The sequence below is a fragment of the Balaenoptera musculus genome, chromosome 18 (assembly GCF_009873245.2).
Source record: "Balaenoptera musculus isolate JJ_BM4_2016_0621 chromosome 18, mBalMus1.pri.v3, whole genome shotgun sequence".
Taxonomy (NCBI): Eukaryota; Metazoa; Chordata; class Mammalia; order Artiodactyla; family Balaenopteridae; genus Balaenoptera; species Balaenoptera musculus.
In genome coordinates this window covers 7,556,230-7,578,357 of record NC_045802.1, presented here as the reverse complement: position 1 = coordinate 7,578,357, position 22,128 = coordinate 7,556,230, and the positions used below count along the sequence as shown (strand labels likewise).

Sequence of the window (22,128 nt, the reverse complement as noted above, 5' to 3'; positions counted from 1 at the left end):
TCTGTGAAAATTTTTATCAGTAAGGATAATTAACAATAACAAAACAATACAAATCACCTCAAAATGTAAATTGGTGAAACAATGGTAATACACACAATGTAACATTATATAGCTATCCAAAAGTTGTCAAAAACTAAGATGGAAAAATGCTCTTTAAACATTAACACAGATCATTAACAAATAGGTACAACAGAATCTCATATTTATTTCTTAAAGTCTAAATGTATAAAAATATGAAAATGTTTGCAGTAGTTATTACCACTAAGTGTTAAGATGAATGCTCCGAAATCTTCTTGGTGTTTTCCTGTATTTTCCCAGTTTTTCCTTACAATAAACATGACTTTTTACTTTTGCAATCAGAAAAAAAGGGAGGGGGAGGCTTGGGAGTAATTTTGACAAATCATTTTTGCAGTACTGAGTCCCTAACAAAGTATTCTCCCCCAAGACTGCCACCTTCAAACCTTAGTAACTCTGCTACTAACTAAAACCACTATAGCAGTGGTGCTGTTTGGGCACCCAAACTTTAAATGAAGCTAGAGGTAGAACATATATTAAGTTCAAGCACTGTAGTAACCACTCTATACTCAGTCCCAGCTCTACAACTTACTAGTTCTGTGCTGTTTCCTTGTCTGTTAAAAGTGATGAGTACCTTGCTCATAGGAACGTTGAGGTTTAAATGAATTAATGTTTTCATTTATAGTAGAATCCAACATAGGCAAGCCTTACATGCACTGGCTATTTCTCCCAAAATATAACTTAGATGGTGTCCCACTTTGGTTACAGAAATAAATGTCTTGGGGGAGAAAGATGATACTTATAATGTAAACTCTTAGCACATCAACACAAAAATAGGTTACTTTTTCCTGTTACAGATCATTTTTTTGATCACCTAACATTATATAAAGTTCTAGTAACAAGTTTCCTGCCATCTTTTGTAAAGAGAGAAAGAGGAAACAAGTTGTATGAGGGGAGCTTACATTCTACACCACTCTACTGGTAGAAGACACAGGCTTAGGCTCATATGTAAGACCACAAAACCATTAGCAAAACAGTCATGTGTTCATGTATCATATACAATGACTTAAGTTTGTATCAACTAGTGTTCTGCCTGAACCAACATAACTAAAATTTAAAATGTAGAAATTTAACGTACCCAACTGTGCAAACTACCAGAAACTATAAACTACTTTTCATTTTTAACATTTTGAAATCCTCATTCTCCTACAAACACAAAATGAAGCCAACAAGGAAGACAAATTCTTCATCATTTAATTTGTGAAACAGATCATATGCTTTGTGGGCATAACCAAAGGTAAAACCTTCAGTAGCTTACATTTTGTTCATGACAAGGCCAGTGTGTAAACACTACCTAAAAACATAGTAAATTTTTCCATGATTAATAATAAATATTAAACTAAAAAGAGTTAACAAGCATTCAACAATTCTCAAACAGATAGTCATCAAAATGAGTGAAGTCTAATGTGTCACTTGCTAAAGAATTTAACGCTGAAGTAGAAAAAAACTCATCAAAAATATCAGTCTTCATGGGATTTTCCGAGTTCAATGTTGTAACATAGGCATTATTTGTGAGTGAGTCTGGCTGAACTTTGCATTGATTTTTCTTGGTGGGGCTGCAGTAATTATGGTCCTGTCTCAGATGTATGTCTTGGGGAATATTGTTTAATTCACTAGGTACTGGTGCTGGGATATGATTATCTCCCATTTCTAAGTACCTAAAGTCAGCCTCCTCATTTTCTGAGAGCTCTGTTGAAACAACAGTTGTAGGGGACAGTAATTCTGCTAAAATTTCTTCATGAGTTTGACTACTGTATGAGGAAACACTAGGAACTGTGGCGCATCCAGATTGACTATCGGCAATATCAATTTGATGTTGTAGTTCTTTTAACAAGTCTTCTATTGATTCACAATCATTTGGAGATCCACAATGGGACATATGTTCTAAATTTTCACTTGGAAGTGTTCCATTTTGGGGGGAAGACATAAGAGCAGCTAATTTCTTCTTTTTTGCCTTAAGTTTTTTAAGAAGTTTTAGACGAAGTTTATGAATCTGACCCTCAACTGAGTCTCCATGGTTTGCTGAAGAAACACCATTTTCATTTCCATGAGAACTGTGGTTGAGGTGAGCTCCATATGAGGCGTTTTCACATTTCTTCAAAACTTCCAAATCACCATTACCATTAGCAGGGAGAGGAGAAGCTGTGCTAACCGGTGATGGATGGCTTGGTGCAGGATTACTAACTGGAGGAGGCTTACCTGCACACCTGTGAGCTTCCCTGGATGCCCAGTTACCCTTTTGTTTTGTACCTTTAGTTTTAAAGCCACCAAAATTACTTGCCCCCTTAACTGAAGGCTGCAAATCAGTCATAGTGTTTCTATTATGAGCTGAAACACCAAACGGCATAAAAGAAACACCCTTGCTTAATAAGCCTTTAACCCAACTTCCCACAAATGGTTTTTTCTGATTTTCTTTCAGAGATGGATTCTGTGACGGCTTAGCTGTTACGGTTTGAGAAGATGCTGCAGTTTCTTTTTCCTTCAAATCAGACACCTGAGATGTAACATGTCGTTCTGGTTTTAATTTCTCAGTTTTTGGTAAAAGAAATTGTTTTGATGGAGCATCCTTCTCTAGGGCAGCTGTACCCTCAGTTTCTACTGACTTTACTCTCTGTGTAAGGTCAGTAGCACGAATATCATTCACAGGCTGAGTAACTACAGTATCTTCTGTATTCAGCTGTACTGATGGCACATTTGTATTTACAAGTTGAGATGAAAAGCTTAAATCCACAAACTGGTCTTGGGTAAGCTTGTCCTTGCATGGAGCCGATACTAAAGAAGCCATTAGTGACTCTTGCGATTGCAAAGTATGTGTTTTGACAACCCCTGCATTTTCTGCCACAGGTTTATTTTCTAATAAAAAACCTTCAGAGTTAACCTGTATTTCTTCAAATGTCAAAGGTGAAATATTCTTGTCGACCAAACCTTTCAGACCTGGAAATAAATGATGTTCAAAAGTTACGGCTTCATCCTGTGAAAGAGTATTAGGAGCAACTGACACATTTGTGGGGTGAGTTCCTGAGGACATTTCAGCTGAGGCAGCACCACCTACAGAACACAATGCTGGAGATACTTGATTCTCATCTCCGAAAGCGTGTTGATCATAAGTCTTTTTAAGTGGGCAGCAGGCAGGTGCTTTATCTGTCATTTGGGATGTTTTTCTTTCCCAGATAACAATATGTATCTCTGAAGCAGGAACTTGAAATTTCTCATGTCTTTCAGAACATGGGCCTTTTAAGTCATCACATTCCAGCCAACTTCCTGGGGGATGGGGAATGAAAGTGAAAGATGTTAGACATTCAAAAAAACCACCATCCTGGGTTAACTTTCTTCTGGCCTTTTTAACCGCCGTATCACTGGATATCCACCAAAGGAGAATGCTTGAAAACATGGCCTTATCCTTATGTCACCATTTTTCTCTGCCAAATGTTAAAAGTCCGTATTCGGATAACAAAAGTTATACACTAACATCCAGAAATGTGAAAAATTGAGGTAATGTTTACTCTTTTCTAAAATGCCCACAAAAATCAAGACAGAAGTATCTTTAACTTCTGGAACTTAGAATACAGTACAGTATCACCTAATATATCTAACAATATTAGAAAATAGATTAAGTTTTTCATAATATTATAAATTTTCAAGATAAATGAAGCTTGTTACCTCAAGTACCAACACTTAATTCAATTCTTATTTTATTTCTTTTTGGGGTTAGAAAAAGCAGCTTAGGTTTTTAGGTGTCTGCTCTTATTTTATTTCTGAGCTCCTGTTTTGTCATTTGTCAAGTAGCAATGAGATGATGGATGAAGGGAAAGAGGTTAATGCCTCTCTACACACCAAAATATCCCAAACAAAACCATCTGTTAAGTTTATGGATCTGTTAAGGATACACCCTTATAAACTATCTGAACCCACCACTTTTTATCCTATACCCATTAAAACTTTGAGAATATTTTCTTTGCCTAGCTCAGTGGTTCTCCACCACACATACACATTAGAATCATCTGATTAATATTTGGGCTGAATTCTCAGAGACTGATTCACTGGTCTAGGAGAGAGCCAGGATGTTTTTTATAAGCTAACCATACAATTTTTATACGCTGTCTAAGTTGGAAACCATCTAACCTCTTCTACCTGAAGCAGACTTTTCTTTCTCTAGAATGTAATAAAAAAGTAAAATAAATTTTTTCAAAGTGTTTTTATGTTATTGAGAACCACTTCCCCACCCCAAATTCTGAAGTAGGGTAAAATTTTAAGGTAATAACTATATTTATAACATGAGTTTCAATTTGCAAAGCGCTTTTATAAACACGTTATTGTGTCATCTAACCAAACTATCCCCAGGAAGAAAATATCAAATATGAAAAATTTCCTAATAATAGTAAATGGAAAAATAGAACAAAATCAAAGTGACCCCTTATCAATGAACTGATATAACACTTTAAGGAGACTGGGTTATCTTGTCTAAGACAAAGTGAACATCGTGAGGGGAAACAAACTCAATAATAAACCACATTAAATATACAGAAGGGAAAAAGCAAAATTCATGAGCTGTAGTAGTTAACCTTGTATTGAAAATTTTAATTATTTAAATAAAGGCTTTACCTTGACTGTAGCTATTAGCAAACTATGGATTTCAGATATTCTACTTCACAGTGAGAGAAGGTTACAAAGTCTGTAATGTCTAAGAGTCTTAGAAATAGATGTTTACTTTTATTTGTATTACTAACAATTGCAAACTCAGCAAAACTTATTTTATTTTTGTTCTCAACTAAAAAACCTCCAGAACAATGTACTTTCTTTTTAAAAGAAATACAAGGTTATAGATCTAAAAACTCAAAATTGCCACCATTTTTTATACTGAACATGTATTACTCATATAAGAAAAAAAATGAAAGCAAAGGCATTAAGTGAAAAATAGCAAACTGTAAACCAACAGTAGTATATCACCTCAATCTGTCTAAAAAAGAAATATGCATGTGTATACCCATAAATATGCTAATATAAATAAGCAAAGTTAAAAGTTAGGAGTGATTCTAAAGCATAGTGACGGAATAGAGGAGAGGGGCAGAATAGTAACAGGCAAGGACAAGAAGAGAGAAAAAAGAGCCAAGGCAAAGTCTGTCTTAAAAGAACAAACTACAGTTTAGTCTCCATGCCTATTATCATAAAAGAAAAACGTTTAAACACTTACCATCAGCATCTAAAATCCATGTTATAAAATGATTATTTGCTTGGTACTGAATTACAGAAGTTATTTGATAAAGACAGCCTTCAGAATGAAATGAATAGTGCTGCAAGTCATTATGCGGTAGGCCTTCCACAAAGTGCAACATGAATATGAGAGATACTCTGTGGGAGAGAAAGGTAAGAGAAGTCAAACAAATGTAATACCATGTGTCTGGTTATACAAAAGATGGTCTGAAGCGAGTAAGTCACACATAACATTTTCAAGGCCAACTGCACTGATTTTTCTTGAGAACCTCCAGATGTGTGCCTTAATTAGAAATGGAGAACTCACTCTAAGAAGAATGTAACAGTAAACCCTTCTCAGAATGGTATCACTGACAGTTGGAAGCCATCATGCAATAAGGCTCTAACACAGACCATTAAACAAAAATTGCTCTGTGAGCCGCGATGCTGCTTTGGCTTAAAGAAGATCTCTCGGAAACTACTTCGCAGAATCAAAAGAAAAAAATCCAGACCTTTGAGAATTCTCTTTGGCATCAAGTGCCCAAATTAATTGCCTTTGTTAGATGGGACAGGTGATATGTGAAACAAAATAACAAACCTAAGATATTCAAACAAACATTTAAAAACCCCAACATGCTAATACTTTGGCCTATTTCTCTCAGTTTTCTCAGGAAGTAGAGAGACCCATCAAACTAAAATTTCTACTTACAAAAAGTTTATTTGTGAGGAAGTAGAGAAGAAAATATAACATGATGGTTGATTTACTATAAACTTCAAGACATCCATAATTTCAAAAATACATTTTATTATTACAGTAACATGACAAACCAGAAAATAGAACCCAAAATAGGCCTCAAATAACTAAATTTAACAAAGCTCTCAGGATTTACAAAAAATGTTGAATACCTCTTCCCAATATTTAAACAGCTGTCAAAACTTCCTTAGCTTACCAAAATTTATTCAGCTGAAATAAACTTGAATCAATGTCCAAAATGCAGATTATTCAAACTGACGAGAGATAATTTGTAAATTATCCCTTGTCAATCTTTCTGTTAGAGAATAATCAAGTCTTTAAAACTTAAGTACCGATAAATAAGAAGTCCTGCAAAACTGTCCATAACACTAAACTCCCATTGTTTTTTGCCACACATTGATCTGAGATGCCACTGATTATATAAAATGTACCATTATGAAAGAAGACTGCCAATTAAACTATAGCACGCCATCGACTTTTAGATGTATTCCCATTTCAAACATGTTAAAAGGTGAAACTGTGTCTTTGAATCAGTGATCCACAGTAAAACCAGAGATTTACTCTCACAGCTGGATAGGCAGGCTTTAGGCCTCTTCAAGTATTAATATTTAGTTCTTTTGGCCTCAAATGTTACCTTTTCAATATATTTTCTGAGGCTAGCTACTAAAACATTCTCTTTTTGATCCCTAGACTACACAATCTTACTAGTTTCTATGTGAGTTTACGCGTGGAAAAGGTTAAATAGGCAGCATTTATTTCTTAATGGCATAATTTTAAAACAGTACAACTTAGAAACGTTGGCTTCTTGGAGTCAACAAAATAAAGCATATGCCTCCTCCTTTTCTAGTTTATTTTCCTTTCTACGTCTCCTAAACCCTAAAAGTCATGGTATTTTCCTACCCATAATTCCAGCTTGTCTCACTTCCAGCCTCTCAGGTGAGGGTTGAAGTTTACCTCTAGCTTGGCAATAATAGATTTTGTTCTCACACTTCTTCCTACCCACAGTACCTTGAGTGTCAAAGATAGTGCTCAGAGCCGAAGAGAGCAAGTCAGGTTCTGACTCAACCATAAAAAAATGGATGGGATAGGTTAACAGAACTGGAACCAAGAGTCACAAGAGATTTCAAGCTACGATCCATTTGTACTCACCTCCCTAACATGAGATTCAACTACTCCTATTGTAAGGATCTACCCTCAGGAAGAGAAGAAAAAATAGGAAAGAGAGAAAGCAAGCACAAGGGAACTGTGCTAGCTGCCCTGCTATGCAAGTCAGCAGGCCACACTGAGTCAGCTCCACAAAAAGTAGCCAGTCTTGTGCTAATGGCCTGGAGTACAAGTTTTTGATTTTCATCCCAACTAATGTAATATAATCATTCATATTTTAGAAAAAGCATATTTAACAATGTGCACATATGTACTTCTGAACTGTAATAATGTAGGCTTTAGGCAGAAAACAATCTGCAAATGTAATTTTTAAACCTCATTACATTTTAGATCTATTATACCATTGTTTGAATTTGCAATATGACAAAAAATGAAAAATATGAGTAAAATTAGGTGCAATTCAAAGAATTAGAATTCATTCATGTTAATTGTAGAAAAGAAAATATATCTTTAGAAAAAAATTCAGCTGCTCGGGAATTCCCTGGCTGTCCACTGGTTAAGACTCCATGCTTCCACTGCAGGGGGTGTGGGTTCAATCCCTAGTTGGGGAACAAGGATCTCACATGCTGCGTGGCCAAAAAAAAAAAACTCAACTGTTCAACAAAGGTTTACAAACTGTGTTTTCTGAAGGTGGTTCAAGGATCTCACAAATAATGAAACATTTCCTGCCAAACAATGAAGACTTAAATTAAGAAAGATAATTTTAACTACTTTTTATATCAGTATTCTATCCAAAATTTGTAGGGGAGAGTGTAGTTTACTTATGTTTTTAAAAAGTCTGAAAATCATTGTATTAGACAGTTTAACAAAGCTCTCTCTATAAGCACAGAGCAGAAATGTCTTATTTCAATTCTCCCTACTCCCCTATCTTTTAGAAATAGTTGTTTAAAAAACAGATCATTGTTAAAACTTTAAGTAAGTAAGCTTTTCAAATGACAATCCAGGATAGTGTATGACCAGATTCCTAAAGGAGATCGTGGCAGTAATGAGAGGTTCATTTCAAGAGGTTGTGAAGTAAAATTAAATCACATTCTAAGTCCATGTCATCATGCTCTGGATATAATTCCTAAACAATTTATTCAAATTTACTTAAAGAAAAGTAGCAGATTTGGACCCACTAGATTTATCAATGGACTCTTTTCCCAATGGGAACATATAGAGATGGGGATTACCTGAGACAAGGTGTTCAGGGAACACTATTAGTTTTTAGAATGCTATAAGATTGAGTTATGCACGATATCATGATGGACCTAATTACTTTTAAGTTATCCCTAAAAGCTATATTAAATTTGCTTCTAAATTCCATTAGATACCAACAATCAAGTTACACAAATTTCAAAGTAAAAAAATTACCAGGGACTTTATAAAGACCTTGTCATTTAAAATTTAAGTGAAATTTTACATACTAGTTCAATTTACTTTTGAATACAGTAAATGTCCAAATTATAAATTCTGCTTATAAATTGGCCCATTCGTTAGAACTCTAAACACATTTCCCATTGAAACACTGTCTGGATACATTTCCAGATCAGAGCATGAATCTTTAATGTAAGTAAAGCAACATATTTGTATAATTAAAAATTATATGTTGCAATGCAACAAATTAATAGATTAAACAAAATAGTAGTGAGTTTATCTTCAATGCTAGGGCTTGAGAAAAAGCACTATAAACTGTTATAATTATATATACCAAGAAGCCTCAAGTGATCCAATGATCCAGGGCAGGATGACTTCCATCCTGCTGCCCTTCTACCTCATCACTAAGGAAAGCACTTCAAAAAAAAAGGATTCCCTGGGAATTCCCTGGCGGTCCAGTGGTTAGGACTCTGTGCTTTCACTGCTGAGGGTGCGGGTTCAATCCCTGGCTGGGGAACTAAGATCCCACAAGCCATGCAGCACAGTCAAAAAAATAAAAGTGGGGGGGGGGGATTCCCTCAAGACTTAAATCTCAAAGCTTGGACCCCAGACAGCCTATGGACTTTTGGTTAAAGGTATCTCCACTGTCTCCCCAGTCAAATGCTATCAAATGATAGTAAAGGACAAAAAAAGGTAATAAACCAAAAGGACAAAAAAACGGAAAGGAGACATGAGCAAAGGAGAAGACAATAAATACTCAGAAGACAAAAAGCAAACAGAAAAATGGTAACTTAGCAGAATGAATGAAGTGATGAAATAAATGCTACAGAGTGGGGATACTGATGAGAAGAGCCTATATGCCCCCAAAGAACCCCTGAAGACTCAATATTGATAGGCAACAGATGTTGAAGAAGGTAGGGGTAAGGCCCTGGGCTGAATACTGAGATAGTGACCACAAGTGTGTATAAAGAAGACTCCCATGCAGCAGGCCCAGGGAGGAACCAGTGTAGATTAGAACCCTGGAGCAGAAGGATAAAAGGCAGCCAGAAGAGAGGTTTCCAGAAAAAAAGGGGGAGGAGAACTTAAAAAACTGTGAAGCATTTGAGTGTTTAGAAAATTTATTAATGGGTATTTGAAGAATTCGGGGAAAAAATCACAATGCATATATAAAAAAGCAAGTGAAAACACAGGCCATTAATAATTCCAGGAAAAATAAAGAGTTATAAAAGAAATGAAACATAACCACGTATCCTGCTTGGCTGGAGAGGGAATATATGCATATTCATAACAAACAATAAGTACTGAAGCACCGATTTAACCAAAAATGTAATCATATTGGAAGCACAGGGAGAGGTTAAATAGAGATGGGGCCCAGGTGTTGGTGTAAGAGCCCTTAGTCCTCAACTACTATAAAAGAAGACTATATAAAGGTGGAATAAGTACACTGTTTTGAAATCTCAAAGTAAATACTACCTTAAAGGTTTAAAAAGCAGATGCCTGGAGATGGGGTAGGAGTGGCACTGCTCTTTTTCCCTTTTAAGTCTTGGCACTATTAGATTAACTGAGAATTTATTACTTGGATGATAATAAACCTTTAGGAAAGATTCTGAGAGGTTTCTTGGCACATCCAAGGGCATCAGAAAAAGGTTAAGAAAAGGTTAATGTCACTGGTTCTTTATTACATCAAATTAAACCTCAAAACATTTCTTTTATGTAGAGATAAGGGCAACTGAAAGCAAAGGTTAAAGAGGAGGTATGTGTGTGAGTGTATTAACAAAAGAGAGACAAACTGCCTAAAATGGAATTTACCTGTGAGTTTTTAAAGATATGGGGCTTCTGATAACACTGGAAAAGATAACTCTGATCAGTCCTCCCACTGAGGAAAAAATAGAAGAGCCGGCAAAATATAAAAAAGATACATCTGGTCAAGGGCAGCAGAAAGCTTACAAAAGGATGAAGAATTAGCAGGCTGAGGTCTGGAAGAAGATGGAAATTCAGACAGACGAGCCTATGGCTCATCTTTGAATCATCTTAGTTCTTGAAATTAGATTAAGGACATCCCAGAATTCTAATGACTCCAGGCACTTGGCAGAGGTGAGAAAAATGGAACTTTAATACCCTTAAAGAGAGAAAAAAGGCAAAAGAAGGTAAGACAGTAGGACAGTGGGGTCAGACAATCACCCTAAGTCAGCTCTGCAGTGGTATGTCGCCTGAACAGCTTGCTTATTGGCCAGAGTTCCTGATAGAGAGAAGCATTTTGGCAATTCACAAACATACGTTAACTCAAACTTCTGAAAGTAGGTTGTAGTCATCACTTTCAAGTCTACACATTAAAAAAAAAAAAGTAAATCCACCTTCATTTTGTTCTAAAAATAGTAGGGCAGTTTAAACTCACTTTTCTAAGACCATTTTTCTTATCTGTGACTTATTGTTGCAATTGTTACATGGACCAAAATGGGCAGCATTAACTGGGTGCCACTCAGGGATGACGTTTGTAAAGGTGACCAGATTCTTCATACATCTATAAAAAAAGAAGACACAATTTTGATTAAGTTAAATTCATTTATGTTAACTCAATCAACATCTAAAATAAAAAGGTACTTTCCTTTATTTGTTTATTCATACTTTCCTATTTCCTCAAATCAATATATCAATGTTCCTCTCGAACCCTACTCTAGTAAAGCTCTCGTAAGAACTCTCCACATTAATTACCTATAGTTTTTCAGCTATGAGATGAAGAAAATGTTAAGGCAGAGTTTCTCAAGAGCAATACCATTGCTATTTTGCGCTGGGTTATTCTTTGCTGTGGGGCACAGTACTGTGCATTGCTGGATGTGTGGCCTCACCCCTGGCCTCTACCCACGAGATGCCAGTAACAGCCTCCAGCTGTAGCAACTAGTTATCTCCAGACATTGCCAAATGTCCCATGGGACAAAATCAGCCCCTAGTTGAGAACCACTGTTCTAAGGCTTTCAAATTTATTAAGAGCTCATCCCTTACTCAAAAAATTCACAATCTGGCTATCCATTATTGACAACCTAAAACAAAAAGGGGCATTTACAAATATATACAATCAGGAATAGAGACAACTTAATTATCGTGATCCTTAAAGTATAAGAATATCAGCTGTGAAAGAATATGGTTTTCACAGTTTACATAAGTCCTAAATTTGCACTTTAGCCTGAATACTTGATAGCAATAGGCATCTAAAAAGATGATCTTTACAGATGCACACTGTACCTCAACTAGATTCGCTTTAGTAATATCTTTAAAAGAGCAATTATTTATTATCTAGGAGACACCACCTTCTTCTCTAAACAGTAACAAATACTGGTAAATCATAAGTGAGATAAGCACAGGCCATTAGACATAGATCAGGGAAGCTAACATTTTAAAAGCAAAGCCACAGAGGTATCAACAAATACACTGACTATATTTCTGCTAAATTCTTAGTTCTCAAAGATAAACGTTACGTAAAGGCTCCTATTTTTTAGTTAATAAAAGGGAGTTTGTCTCAGCAAATAAGGGTTAATGCTCCACATGACATCTAACATTTCTGAGCACTTACTATGTACAAGTCACTGTGCTAAGCACTCATGTACCAAACAAATCGAAGTGGCAGGTACTATTCTTATCCCCATTTTACAGATGAGGAAAGTGAAATACATCAGATGATAAATGACAGACTTGAGATAGGAATTCAGGGAGTCCAACTCCAAAGACCATGTTTTTAACTGCCTCCAGAACATATCTTCTAAATTAAGTAAAAGCTGTTCAACTGGCACTAAAAACAGCAGCACAAAAATGAATGAGTTTGCTGGGTATTCTTCCACCAGATTAAGTGAAAATAGTTTTAGTAAAATGCCACTTCATTTTAGCTTTTCCTCTATAACTCCTTTTACTTTTAGAACAAAGAACTTAAAAAAAAAAAAAAAAAGGCAAACCCAAGTGGTTGGTGGCTTCTGTGCCTTGAGCTCTCAGAGTTTTTTCTATACAGCTCCAAAATGCACTTATCACCTTGTATTCAAAGCCAACAGATCAAAATAACGACTAAGTCACTGGTCCTCTATTATGTTCATATGTTATTTCCCTAACTAACTGGTCTGAATTTGGCCAGAATAAAGATTACTTCTGTTGAGTTCCTGGCACATAGGATATGCTCAATGAAAAGCTGTCAAACAACTGAGATGGGGATTTTGGAAAAGCTATAATGAAGCTGATTTTAATCATCAGGCTTGTTTATGTTATTTATATTATTTAAAATCCAGGTGGTGATTAGGCAGTATACCACAGTGAGCAGGAAAGTCTTAGAGAACAGAAAACCTAAGCCTGAATTTTGCCACTTACTAGCGTGTCACCTTGAGCATCAATCTAACCCCTTTAAAGCTTCAGTTTTCACACTGTCAAATGAGGAGAAAGTCAGATAATTTATAGAAATTAATGACAGAAGACCTAGAAGCAGGTATTTGTTCTCATACTCACTTACACAACATTATTTAAGTCCTAGGTATGAGTGAAATGCTAATTCTTACTCTGTTCTAGTACTTTCGAGCTAACTGGTGAAAAAACAAATGTTTCCTGGTTCTGTAGCTTGGATTCCCTAGAGTGTTCTCTCAGTCCCAACTCTCCTCAACTGATCCCTAAATACCTAAAAGTAATCTCAATTAAGATAATGAATATCTAAAGTAATACTTTTCTCTTATAGTTTTATTTAATAACTTGGAGAGACTCCAAATTTTCTAGTTTACTAATAGTTGACTTTCAGAAAAGAGGAAAGGCCAGCCAGCCAGAGACTTTCTCATATATGGACAAAGTGAGGGTAGCATGCCTGATGAACTTTCTCTCCCTGACTCCTCTTCTAAAACCTAATTTCTCTCCTTATTTATGTGGTAGGTGTATGGAGGCAAAATAAATTTGCAGCTTCTTTCTTCTCCATGTTTCCTTCCAAGTACCAATCTCAGGGTCATGTACAACAATCATGATCCCTCTAATCCTCACCTAGAGGCATCAGGGAAGTAGAAAGTACGGCTGAGACAGCTCACGTGTGGAAGGATTCTGGTGATGGCTGGTCTTTCATGGGACTAAGGGAAGGAATGGGAAAGCATAAGTTACCTCTGAGGACTGCTACCAGACTCTGGGAGCCTAAAATCAAGTTTCCATGATGCTAAAAACAAGCAAACAAAAGCCCTAGTCCCTAATATTGGAGTAAACAAAACACACATAGTTGTTCAAAGAATTCTAAGAGGTATTCTTACTCAGCAGGGAATCCAGAGGGGAGCGGAGTACAGGGGAACATGCTACGTTCCCATTTGTCCCCACTTCCCACTAAAGAACTTCTTAAGAAAATTCCTTCTAGTAATCTATCAAACCATTTTTTTTTGTACTCTTCTAGTATGAAGAAGCAAGCAAACTGCAATTTCTGAGGCTCAAAATTTTCCTTTTAACCTTAATGGTGGAGAAACTTCAATATATGGTGGGAAATTTTATCAAGGGTAGAGAGAGCAGTGCTACAAGTGGAAGCAAGTTTTCTTCAAATTTTATTACTTGGAGCCATTTTCAATAGAATGAATCCATTTTAAAAAAATAGAAAAACTAACCTGTTTTGATATTTGTGTCCACAGTGTGAACATTCAAAATTCCAAGAAAAAGAATATGTGAAGAGGTTCTCAATGTGGGGTTCTGTCTTTAAGAGCAGGGGAAATGCAAACACAGGGCTTTCCATATCACCTTGAAGAAGAAAAAAAAAATTATTGCTCATAATTAACTGAAAAAAGATAAACCAAAATTACAAATTGTTGTTTTTTCTCACTATATTCACAGTGTGAATATATGTGAATATGTATGACAGAGTAAGTTATTCACAGTTGGGCAAGGGAAGTTTTCAAAGCATTTTCTAAAAATGTCCATCATAAAGATTTAATTAACACTCAGTATCTTTCATTCGTCTTGGTGGACACTTATGAAAATTTCTTAAGACAAAAGATAGAAAAGGCTCATACTGTCTCCTCAGATCTTTTTAGGCTTTCTCTGGGAAAAAATATCCTCAGAACTATAACAGCCCTAGAGTATTATAAAAACAAAGCAAAAATATGTACAGGTTTGTTTGGTACAGATACTAAAAGTAATATGACTGGTGAAACACTGTATGATAATAATTTCAGAGCTGGACAAAACCATTAAAAAGCCATCTCTATTCTGACTCTCTTGTTCTACACATGGTGAGGGTATGACAAACCAGGCTTAGAGGACCAGATTCAAATCTCCAGACTCCTTACCTACTACTCTTCTTAATCTTTTAACAATTAAAATTAAACTTCAACAACTTTAAGGCTAAAGAAGATCTGAATTTTGTTGTCATTAAAACAAAAACCCAACTGTGGATTCTGTTTTCCAATTTAGAGACCAGCAAGCAAGTTAGTAGGAGGATTTATATTCTCCTCTTACATTCATCCTCCAATTGGTTTCTCGCCTTCCTATCCTCCAGGGAGCTTAGATGCTGCCTTACTGATTTGGCCTGAGAAAGAACCTGAGTCCTTCTCTCCTCTCCCTCCCCTGGGACAGTCTCACTTCCGTGGTTCAGTTCTCCCCCTGGCCTGGAACTACAGTTGCCTGGAACACAGCCAGGAGGAGTCACCTTGGCAGGGCAAAAGGCAGAACAGTGGGTTTTATTGCCTAAGCACACTCTATAAATATCGGTGGTCACAAAGGCTATTTTAATAGTCACCTTTGTGGTATAGTCCCACAGCTATTTTTGTACAAAAAACATAAAACTAAAATATTTTTTATAAACAGAAATAAATACAAATCAATCTCCTAAAAATGAACATATGCAACATCATATGCATAAACAGTGCATAGTATAGCATGAGTTTGTAATTAGTTATCAGTCTTTAAATGCTTACCCTATTGTAGCTAAATATTAAGTGAAAAAGTAAATAATTTATATTTCATAATGACGACATAGAATCTTTAGGTCTAAAAATACATGAAGTTTTCAATGAATCAAAATATCATGAAAGAGCTCAAAACACAGTTAAATAAGTTACATGATTACAGATCATTTTAGATAATTTACATAGCTCCTAAATTGATCTTAATTATTTTTCCTTTGATTGTAAGTTTTATGGGTATAAAGCATCCTATTAGAGAACATATAATGCCAATGCCTAATTCTAATTTTTAGGACCTGCAGCCTAAATTAGTTAAGTGGTTTGTTTATTTATTTATTTATTTATTTATTTATTTATTTTGGCTGCGTTGGGTCTTCGTTGCTGCGCTCGGGCTTTCTCTAGTTGCGGCGAGCGGGGGCTACTCTTCATTGCGGTGCATGGGCCTCTCACTGTGGTGGCTTCTCTTGTTGCGAGGCACAGGCTCTAGGCTCACGGGCTTCAGTAGTTGTCCCACACAGGCTCAGTAGTTGTGGCTCGTGGGCTCTAGAGCACAGGCTCAGCAGTTGTGGCACACGGCCTTAGTTGCTCCGTGGCATGTGGGATCTTCCCGGACCAGGGCTCGAACCCGTGTTCCCTGCATTGGCAGGCGGCTTCTTAACCACTGCGCCACCAGGGAAGCCCTAGTTAAGTGGTTTCTTTGCCTCTAGTACCTTATCCCCAACTCCTACCCAACTACAGATCTTCCTCATCTTATGATAGGGTTAGGTCCCAATAAACCTTTATACTGTAAGCTGAAAATATCATTAAGTCGAAAATGCATTTAATACACCTAACCTACTGAATATCACAGCTTAACCCAGCCTAACTTCAATGTGCTCAGAAAACTTAACATTAGACTACAGTTGGGCAAAATCATTGAATACAAAGCCTATTTTAAAATAAAGTATTGAATATCTCATATAATTTATTGAATACTATAATGAAAATGAAAAACAGAACGGTGGTCTGGGTCCAGCATGGTTGTAAGTGTATCGGTTGTTTACCCCATGACTGCATGGCTGGCTGGGAGCTGCAGCTCACTGTCACTGCCCAGCATCAGAAGTGAGCATCATACCACTTACCACTAACCCAGGAAAAGATCAAAATTCAAAATTCAAAGTGCAGTTTCTATTGAATGCATTTATCTCTTTAACATCATTGTAAACTCAAAAAATCAAAAGTCAGACCATTGAAAGATGGGGACCATCTGTACCTAGTTTGCATATTTCCCTAAAGTACCTTCATTTATTACCAGGATGCAAACATTTCAGTGACTCCTTGTTGTCTAGCTATTCAAGTTTCCTCTTCTGTTAATTTCTCATGAATGTCTTCTGGCCATTTTTCTATCAGTTTTTGTCTTTTTTTTTTTTTTTTTAAACTGATGTACAGGAGTTCTTTGCAAGATATCCTGGGTATTATTTCTTTGTTCTATCTTTGCCCAGAGGTTTTAAACTTTAATGTAATCACAGTCACCAATTTCTTCTTTTATGTATCTTATTTAGGAAATTCTTCCCCACTGAGTGGTAAAATATTCACCTATATTTTCTTCCGAAGTTTTACAACTCTGCTTTTCATGTTCAGGCTTTTAAATATGCTGAAGTCTCTTTCTAATTACGGTGTGAAGGAGGGATCTAATCTCCCCCGTATCAGGAACCTAGTGCCCCAAGCACCGCTTCCTGGATGGCCTTTTCCTTCCCCACCTACCTGCATCAGCACCTCCATCATGGTTACGAAGCAACCAAACAGGGAGGGTTCTGATCTGGACTTTCTATTCTGTTCTAGTGGTCTGTCTGTCCTTACACTGGCACACAACACTCAAAGACTAAATTACTCTTTACACTTACATAAATAAGTAGAAACCATAACAATATCAGCTTTTTCCTTTTTTAAAAAAAGAAAGAAATATACACATTAGAGGGAAAGAAAACACCAAATTGAAGATAGTAGTTACCTTGGTGGGGAGGTAAGGAAGAATTGGGGAAGAGTACAAAAAGGGCTTCAGTTGTATTTGTAATGTTATATTTCTTAAACTGTGGGGAGGGAGAGCAGAGAGGACAGTGTACAATGTGTTTTTTAAAAACAATAATCAAAATAAGGAAGTGGCTGGCTGATCTTAAAAATTTAACGAACATTCCGGGCCAATACAGATTCTACTTCTCTTTCTTTAGTACTTTAAAATACATGTTAATATTCAGAATGAGGACACATATGTTGTAAGACTCTAAAGTGCTCCCTGAAACAAAGATTTCATTAGTAAGATCTTAGCCTCTAATGTAGCACCTCTCACTGCTGAGTAGTACAAACACAAATGAGAGGATTCTACTGTATTGGAAGAGCTGTATGCTTGTCCAATTGCTATGAGTGCACAAAATTTACAAATTCCTTCTCTGTTACACAGAAATCCAGACCCAAGGTGGCAATGGAGCAAGACGCCACCTTGTAAATACAATTAGCAGGGATAAGAAGAGTGATGACTCAGACTGGGGAAGAAACCACTCTTTAATTCAATTGGGAAGTGGAGTAGGGAACCTGAATAAAACGTCTCAGGTCACTCTAGGAGGGATATGATTACCTGCAAAATGAAACACGGGAGCCCCTCAGTCTACACTCTGGCGATCTTATGAAAAAGGCTCCTTTGAAATGGGTATCCACCCAACAGATCAGTGATTGGGGGTAAGGAAAGGGGCTGACCACAAAGGAGCCAGGAAAACATTTTCATGGTGATAGAACTGTTCTATATTTTGATTGTGGAAATGGTAACACAACTGTGTACATTTGAAAAGGATTTTACTATATGTAAATCATACTTTGATAAAAAGAATAAAAGAATATTCATCCCATCTGAGATCCCACCTTATGATGAATTAGAATAGCCCTTTAGTCCTAGAGGAGGCAATGCCAAAGATCTGGCATATGGAAAATCAGTTTATAAGAACAGAGTAAACTTATATATGTAGGAGTTCATGAAAAACAAAATAGTAAAACTAGGGGACAGAACTGTGGGACAAAGAAATAGGGGATACAACCATGCAAAAAAGACGCTGCTTCCAGATACACTATCTGGGTCTGATGAAATAAATGCCACTTGTTGAGAGAAAAACTTGAAGGCATTGATATTTTACATAATTTAACAGGAGTAGTATACTAATAGGAGTATCATATATTCAGCTACTACAACACAATATTAATAGAAGAGTTAATACAAGGATAAAGAGAGGGACTTCCCTGGTGGCGCAGTGGTTGGCGCAGGGTTCGAGCCCTGGTCCGGGAAGGTCCCACATGCCGCAGAGCAACTAAGCCTGTGCACCACAACTACTGAGCCTGCGAGCCACAACTACTGAAGCCCACGTGCCACAACTACTGAAGCCTAGAGCCCGAGCTCTGCAACAAGAGAAGCCACCTCAATGAGAAGCCCGCACACAGCAACAAAGAGTAGCCCCCACTCGCTGCAACTAGAGAAAGCCCATGTGCAGCAACGAAGATCCAACACGGCCAAAAATAAAATAAATAAATAAAATTTTTAAAAAATAGACTTAAAAAAAAAAAAGGGATAAAGAGAAATATGGTAATTCCCTGGCAGTCCAGTGGTTAGGACTCAGCTCTTTCATTGCTGGGGCGCTGGGTTCAATCCCTGGTCGGGGAACTAAGATTCCACAAGCCGTGTGGCAGGAAAAAAAAAAAAGATAAAGAGAAATAAAACAAAAGGCACCCCCTCAAAAAAAAAAAAAATGACTACCAGCTCCTTTTTGCAATACAAAAAAAAATTTATAAAGACCTGGAGACTCTAGCGCCCCTGTTCCACTCTGCTCCCAGAGGCCAAAAGACAATTCATAGAGGACAAAGCAGGTCTCATTCTTATGCCCTTTTTAAAAGTAAGAAAACTTTCCCAAAAGGTCATCAGTATATATCTCCTCATATTCCACTGGCTAAAATTGTTCCATATGTCCATTCCTAAACCAATCACTGGCAGGGGAAACAGAATTACTATGGTTGGTGCAGACCAGAGATTCTCAACCCCATCCGTCCATAAGAATCACATGGAGGCTTCTAAAAATTACTGATACTTGAACTCCATCCTGAGATTCTTATATAATGGGCCCCAGCACTAGTTATTTACTTTTAAATTTCCTCGGTGCTTTTTTAATGCACAGTCAGTCAAGGTTGAAAACGCTGGAGTAGTCTACTGGGGGACAGTATTGGGAAAGCAACCGATGGTGCACTCCGTGAGTATTCAGCTGGTTCGGAGAACTGCATCCACGCTGAAGGGGTGGAACACATGCCTGCATATTTATATAGAACACCTCCATCCACGAATGATTTAACCAGTGATTCCAAGAATCTGATTATCCCAAGTAACAAAACAGTATTATATTTCCTTTTGATATAAGTATGTCTTTATGGTAGATGAGTAATACAGTTAAATTCCATAAATTACTTACCTAATGTACACCTAAGCTGAGGCTGAAGCCTAATAAAAATATCATCTCTGACTTCATTCAGACAGGTCTCTATCTTTGCAAATATTTCAGAAGGAAGTTTTTTACAATCTCCATCTGATAATAAAATACAGAACATTATCAATTTCTCATCAACCTATTTCTTTCTACAGACAATTAAGACATTACCAAAATGAAAGTTTACCAGAGTCAACAAATTTTGTAGAGACAAAAATGGAAAATACAAAACTCCTTAATGCTTCTTCCTCTCTCTGTGGCATACCATATATTCCCTCAATATGTGTTAACAGCACAATATCATTAGTACTGACTGCCTGCCTCAACATCATTCTGCCTGAGTAAAATCTCAGTGCAAGTCTTTCTCATCCAAATAATCACAGACAGGCCTAGCTAAAGAGCCACACTTTCAGATATTTTGCCCATTACTGAAACAGCTGAAGCTCTCTCTTTTCATGAAATTATTACTTATGCTAGAGACAAAATCTAATCATTTAATCCTCTCTGTATAACTTTTACTGAACTTAACTAGATCACAGGAGCAGATAAATTTATAAGGAGTCTTAATAAAGTCATGATTATTTCCCAAACTAACATTTGGTATGTTTTCCTCCTCCTATGTCTTTTGAAGGGTCTTCAATGACATCATCACATTTCATATAATTCTACATTCTGCTTTTTTATTTACACAAATCTGCTTCATTAAAAAATTTGCAGGCTAGTAATTACACTCTGACTGAACCATAGTTTTATTAGCCATTCTCTATTGCTGGACATTTGTTTCTTTTTTTACTATTATAAATACTATCATGTTAAACATCTTTGGGCACACACCTGTCCATGTTTTTAATCATTTCTTTAGGGTAAAAGTCCTCAAGATGGAATTACTCTGGCAGAAAACTACCTAAGATTAATAAGAAAATTATTTTGAATAAAAGCCGCCATATGCATCTGACTCTAGTTACTCTTAAGCTACAAATAGATCTTTTCACTCAAATCTCTTACGAATAAATAATTCATATAGCCTGATCACACCCTGCTTATATGTCTCACTATGAAAACATCTGGAGTCTTCTGTAATATGAAGTAAGCATTAACCAGAATTTTTGTTATTTGACCACACTGAAGATAAGAGAAACCTTACAATCCAAAGTAATGTAGCTTGAACAAATGTAATTACAACTATATTGTAAAAACTACAATTATCTTGTAAAAAATTAATATAATATTAAAATTAAAAGTTGATATTTATTTAATATTCAAGTCAAAATTTGAATGAGGTATGTTCTTCTACAACAAACAACTGTCACCAACTCAGTACTGGGGTTTCTATAATTATAGAAAACAGGAATAAAGAGAAAAGGCAAAAGCAAATATGCTTGTGAGAAACTGAATTTTAAAAACTGCAAAAAAATTCAATCTCAAAGAAACTCAAACTGAAACAAAATATTTTTTATCTAAAAAAATTACAGCTTTTTAAACGTTTCTACGCAAAGGTGATTAGAGTGTTCTGGGATGTTTATTTCTACATATGAAAATGGATTATTATGTTGGTATAACCCTTCCGGAAAGCCATTTAGAAAGACTTTTTTTTTTAAAGGATCCCCAGGGGGATCCCCTTCTTTTTTTAATATAAATTTACTTAATTTATTCACTTTTGGCTGTGTTGGGTCTTTGTTGCTGCGCGTGGGCTTTCTCTTGTTGCAGTGAGACGGGACGGGGTGGGGGGTGGGTGGGTGGGGGCGGCAGAGGGCTACTTTTTATATAAATATTTTAACATCCCTTCTAGGGTATAATCAGCAATAGATTCAAACGACACACGGATATCTGCCATGGTATTTACACATAGTAGCAAAAAAAAATGGTAAGTAGCCTGAATGGTTAACAATGGGGAAACAATGTATAAGAGTATACTAATAAAGTAAAATGTTGCACAACCGAAGTCAAACTGCATAAAGGTTAGGATTCTCCACCTACCAGATACCAAAACCCCAAAAGCCATAATAATTAAAGAGTATGGCATTGGTACAGAGACAAAAAAATAGTCAACAATGGGGAAACAATGTATAAGATCTATATAAAAGATTGCATGATCAAAGTCAAGTTGAATAAAGATGAGGATAGCAAGACCTAAAATGCCCTAATAATTAAAATAGTGTGGTATTGGTGCAGGGACAGATAAAGTGACCAAGAAAACAAAACAGAG

At 36.3% G+C, this 22,128-nt stretch overlaps 1 protein-coding gene across 6 annotated transcripts in view; it reads right to left on the bottom strand.

The window, feature by feature from the left end:
• USPL1 (ubiquitin specific peptidase like 1) overlaps window positions 1–22,128 on the bottom strand; it is a 39,316-nt gene continuing 17,188 nt past the window's right edge. For 5 of the 6 annotated variants that reach the window (XM_036831763.1, XM_036831766.1, XM_036831764.1 and 2 more), the window contains 5 exons: window positions 19,908–20,021; window positions 14,137–14,266; window positions 10,935–11,060; window positions 5,267–5,424; window positions 1–3,336 (listed from right to left, as the gene is read on the bottom strand). In XM_036831763.1, coding sequence (XP_036687658.1) covers window positions 1,436–3,336; window positions 5,267–5,424; window positions 10,935–11,060; window positions 14,137–14,266; window positions 19,908–20,021 — 2,429 coding nt within the window. In that variant the 3' untranslated portion in view covers window positions 1–1,435. The remainder of the gene's footprint in view (window positions 3,337–5,266; window positions 5,425–10,934; window positions 11,061–14,136; window positions 14,267–19,907; window positions 20,022–22,128) is intronic. The other variant, XM_036831765.1, reaches the window with a different exon arrangement.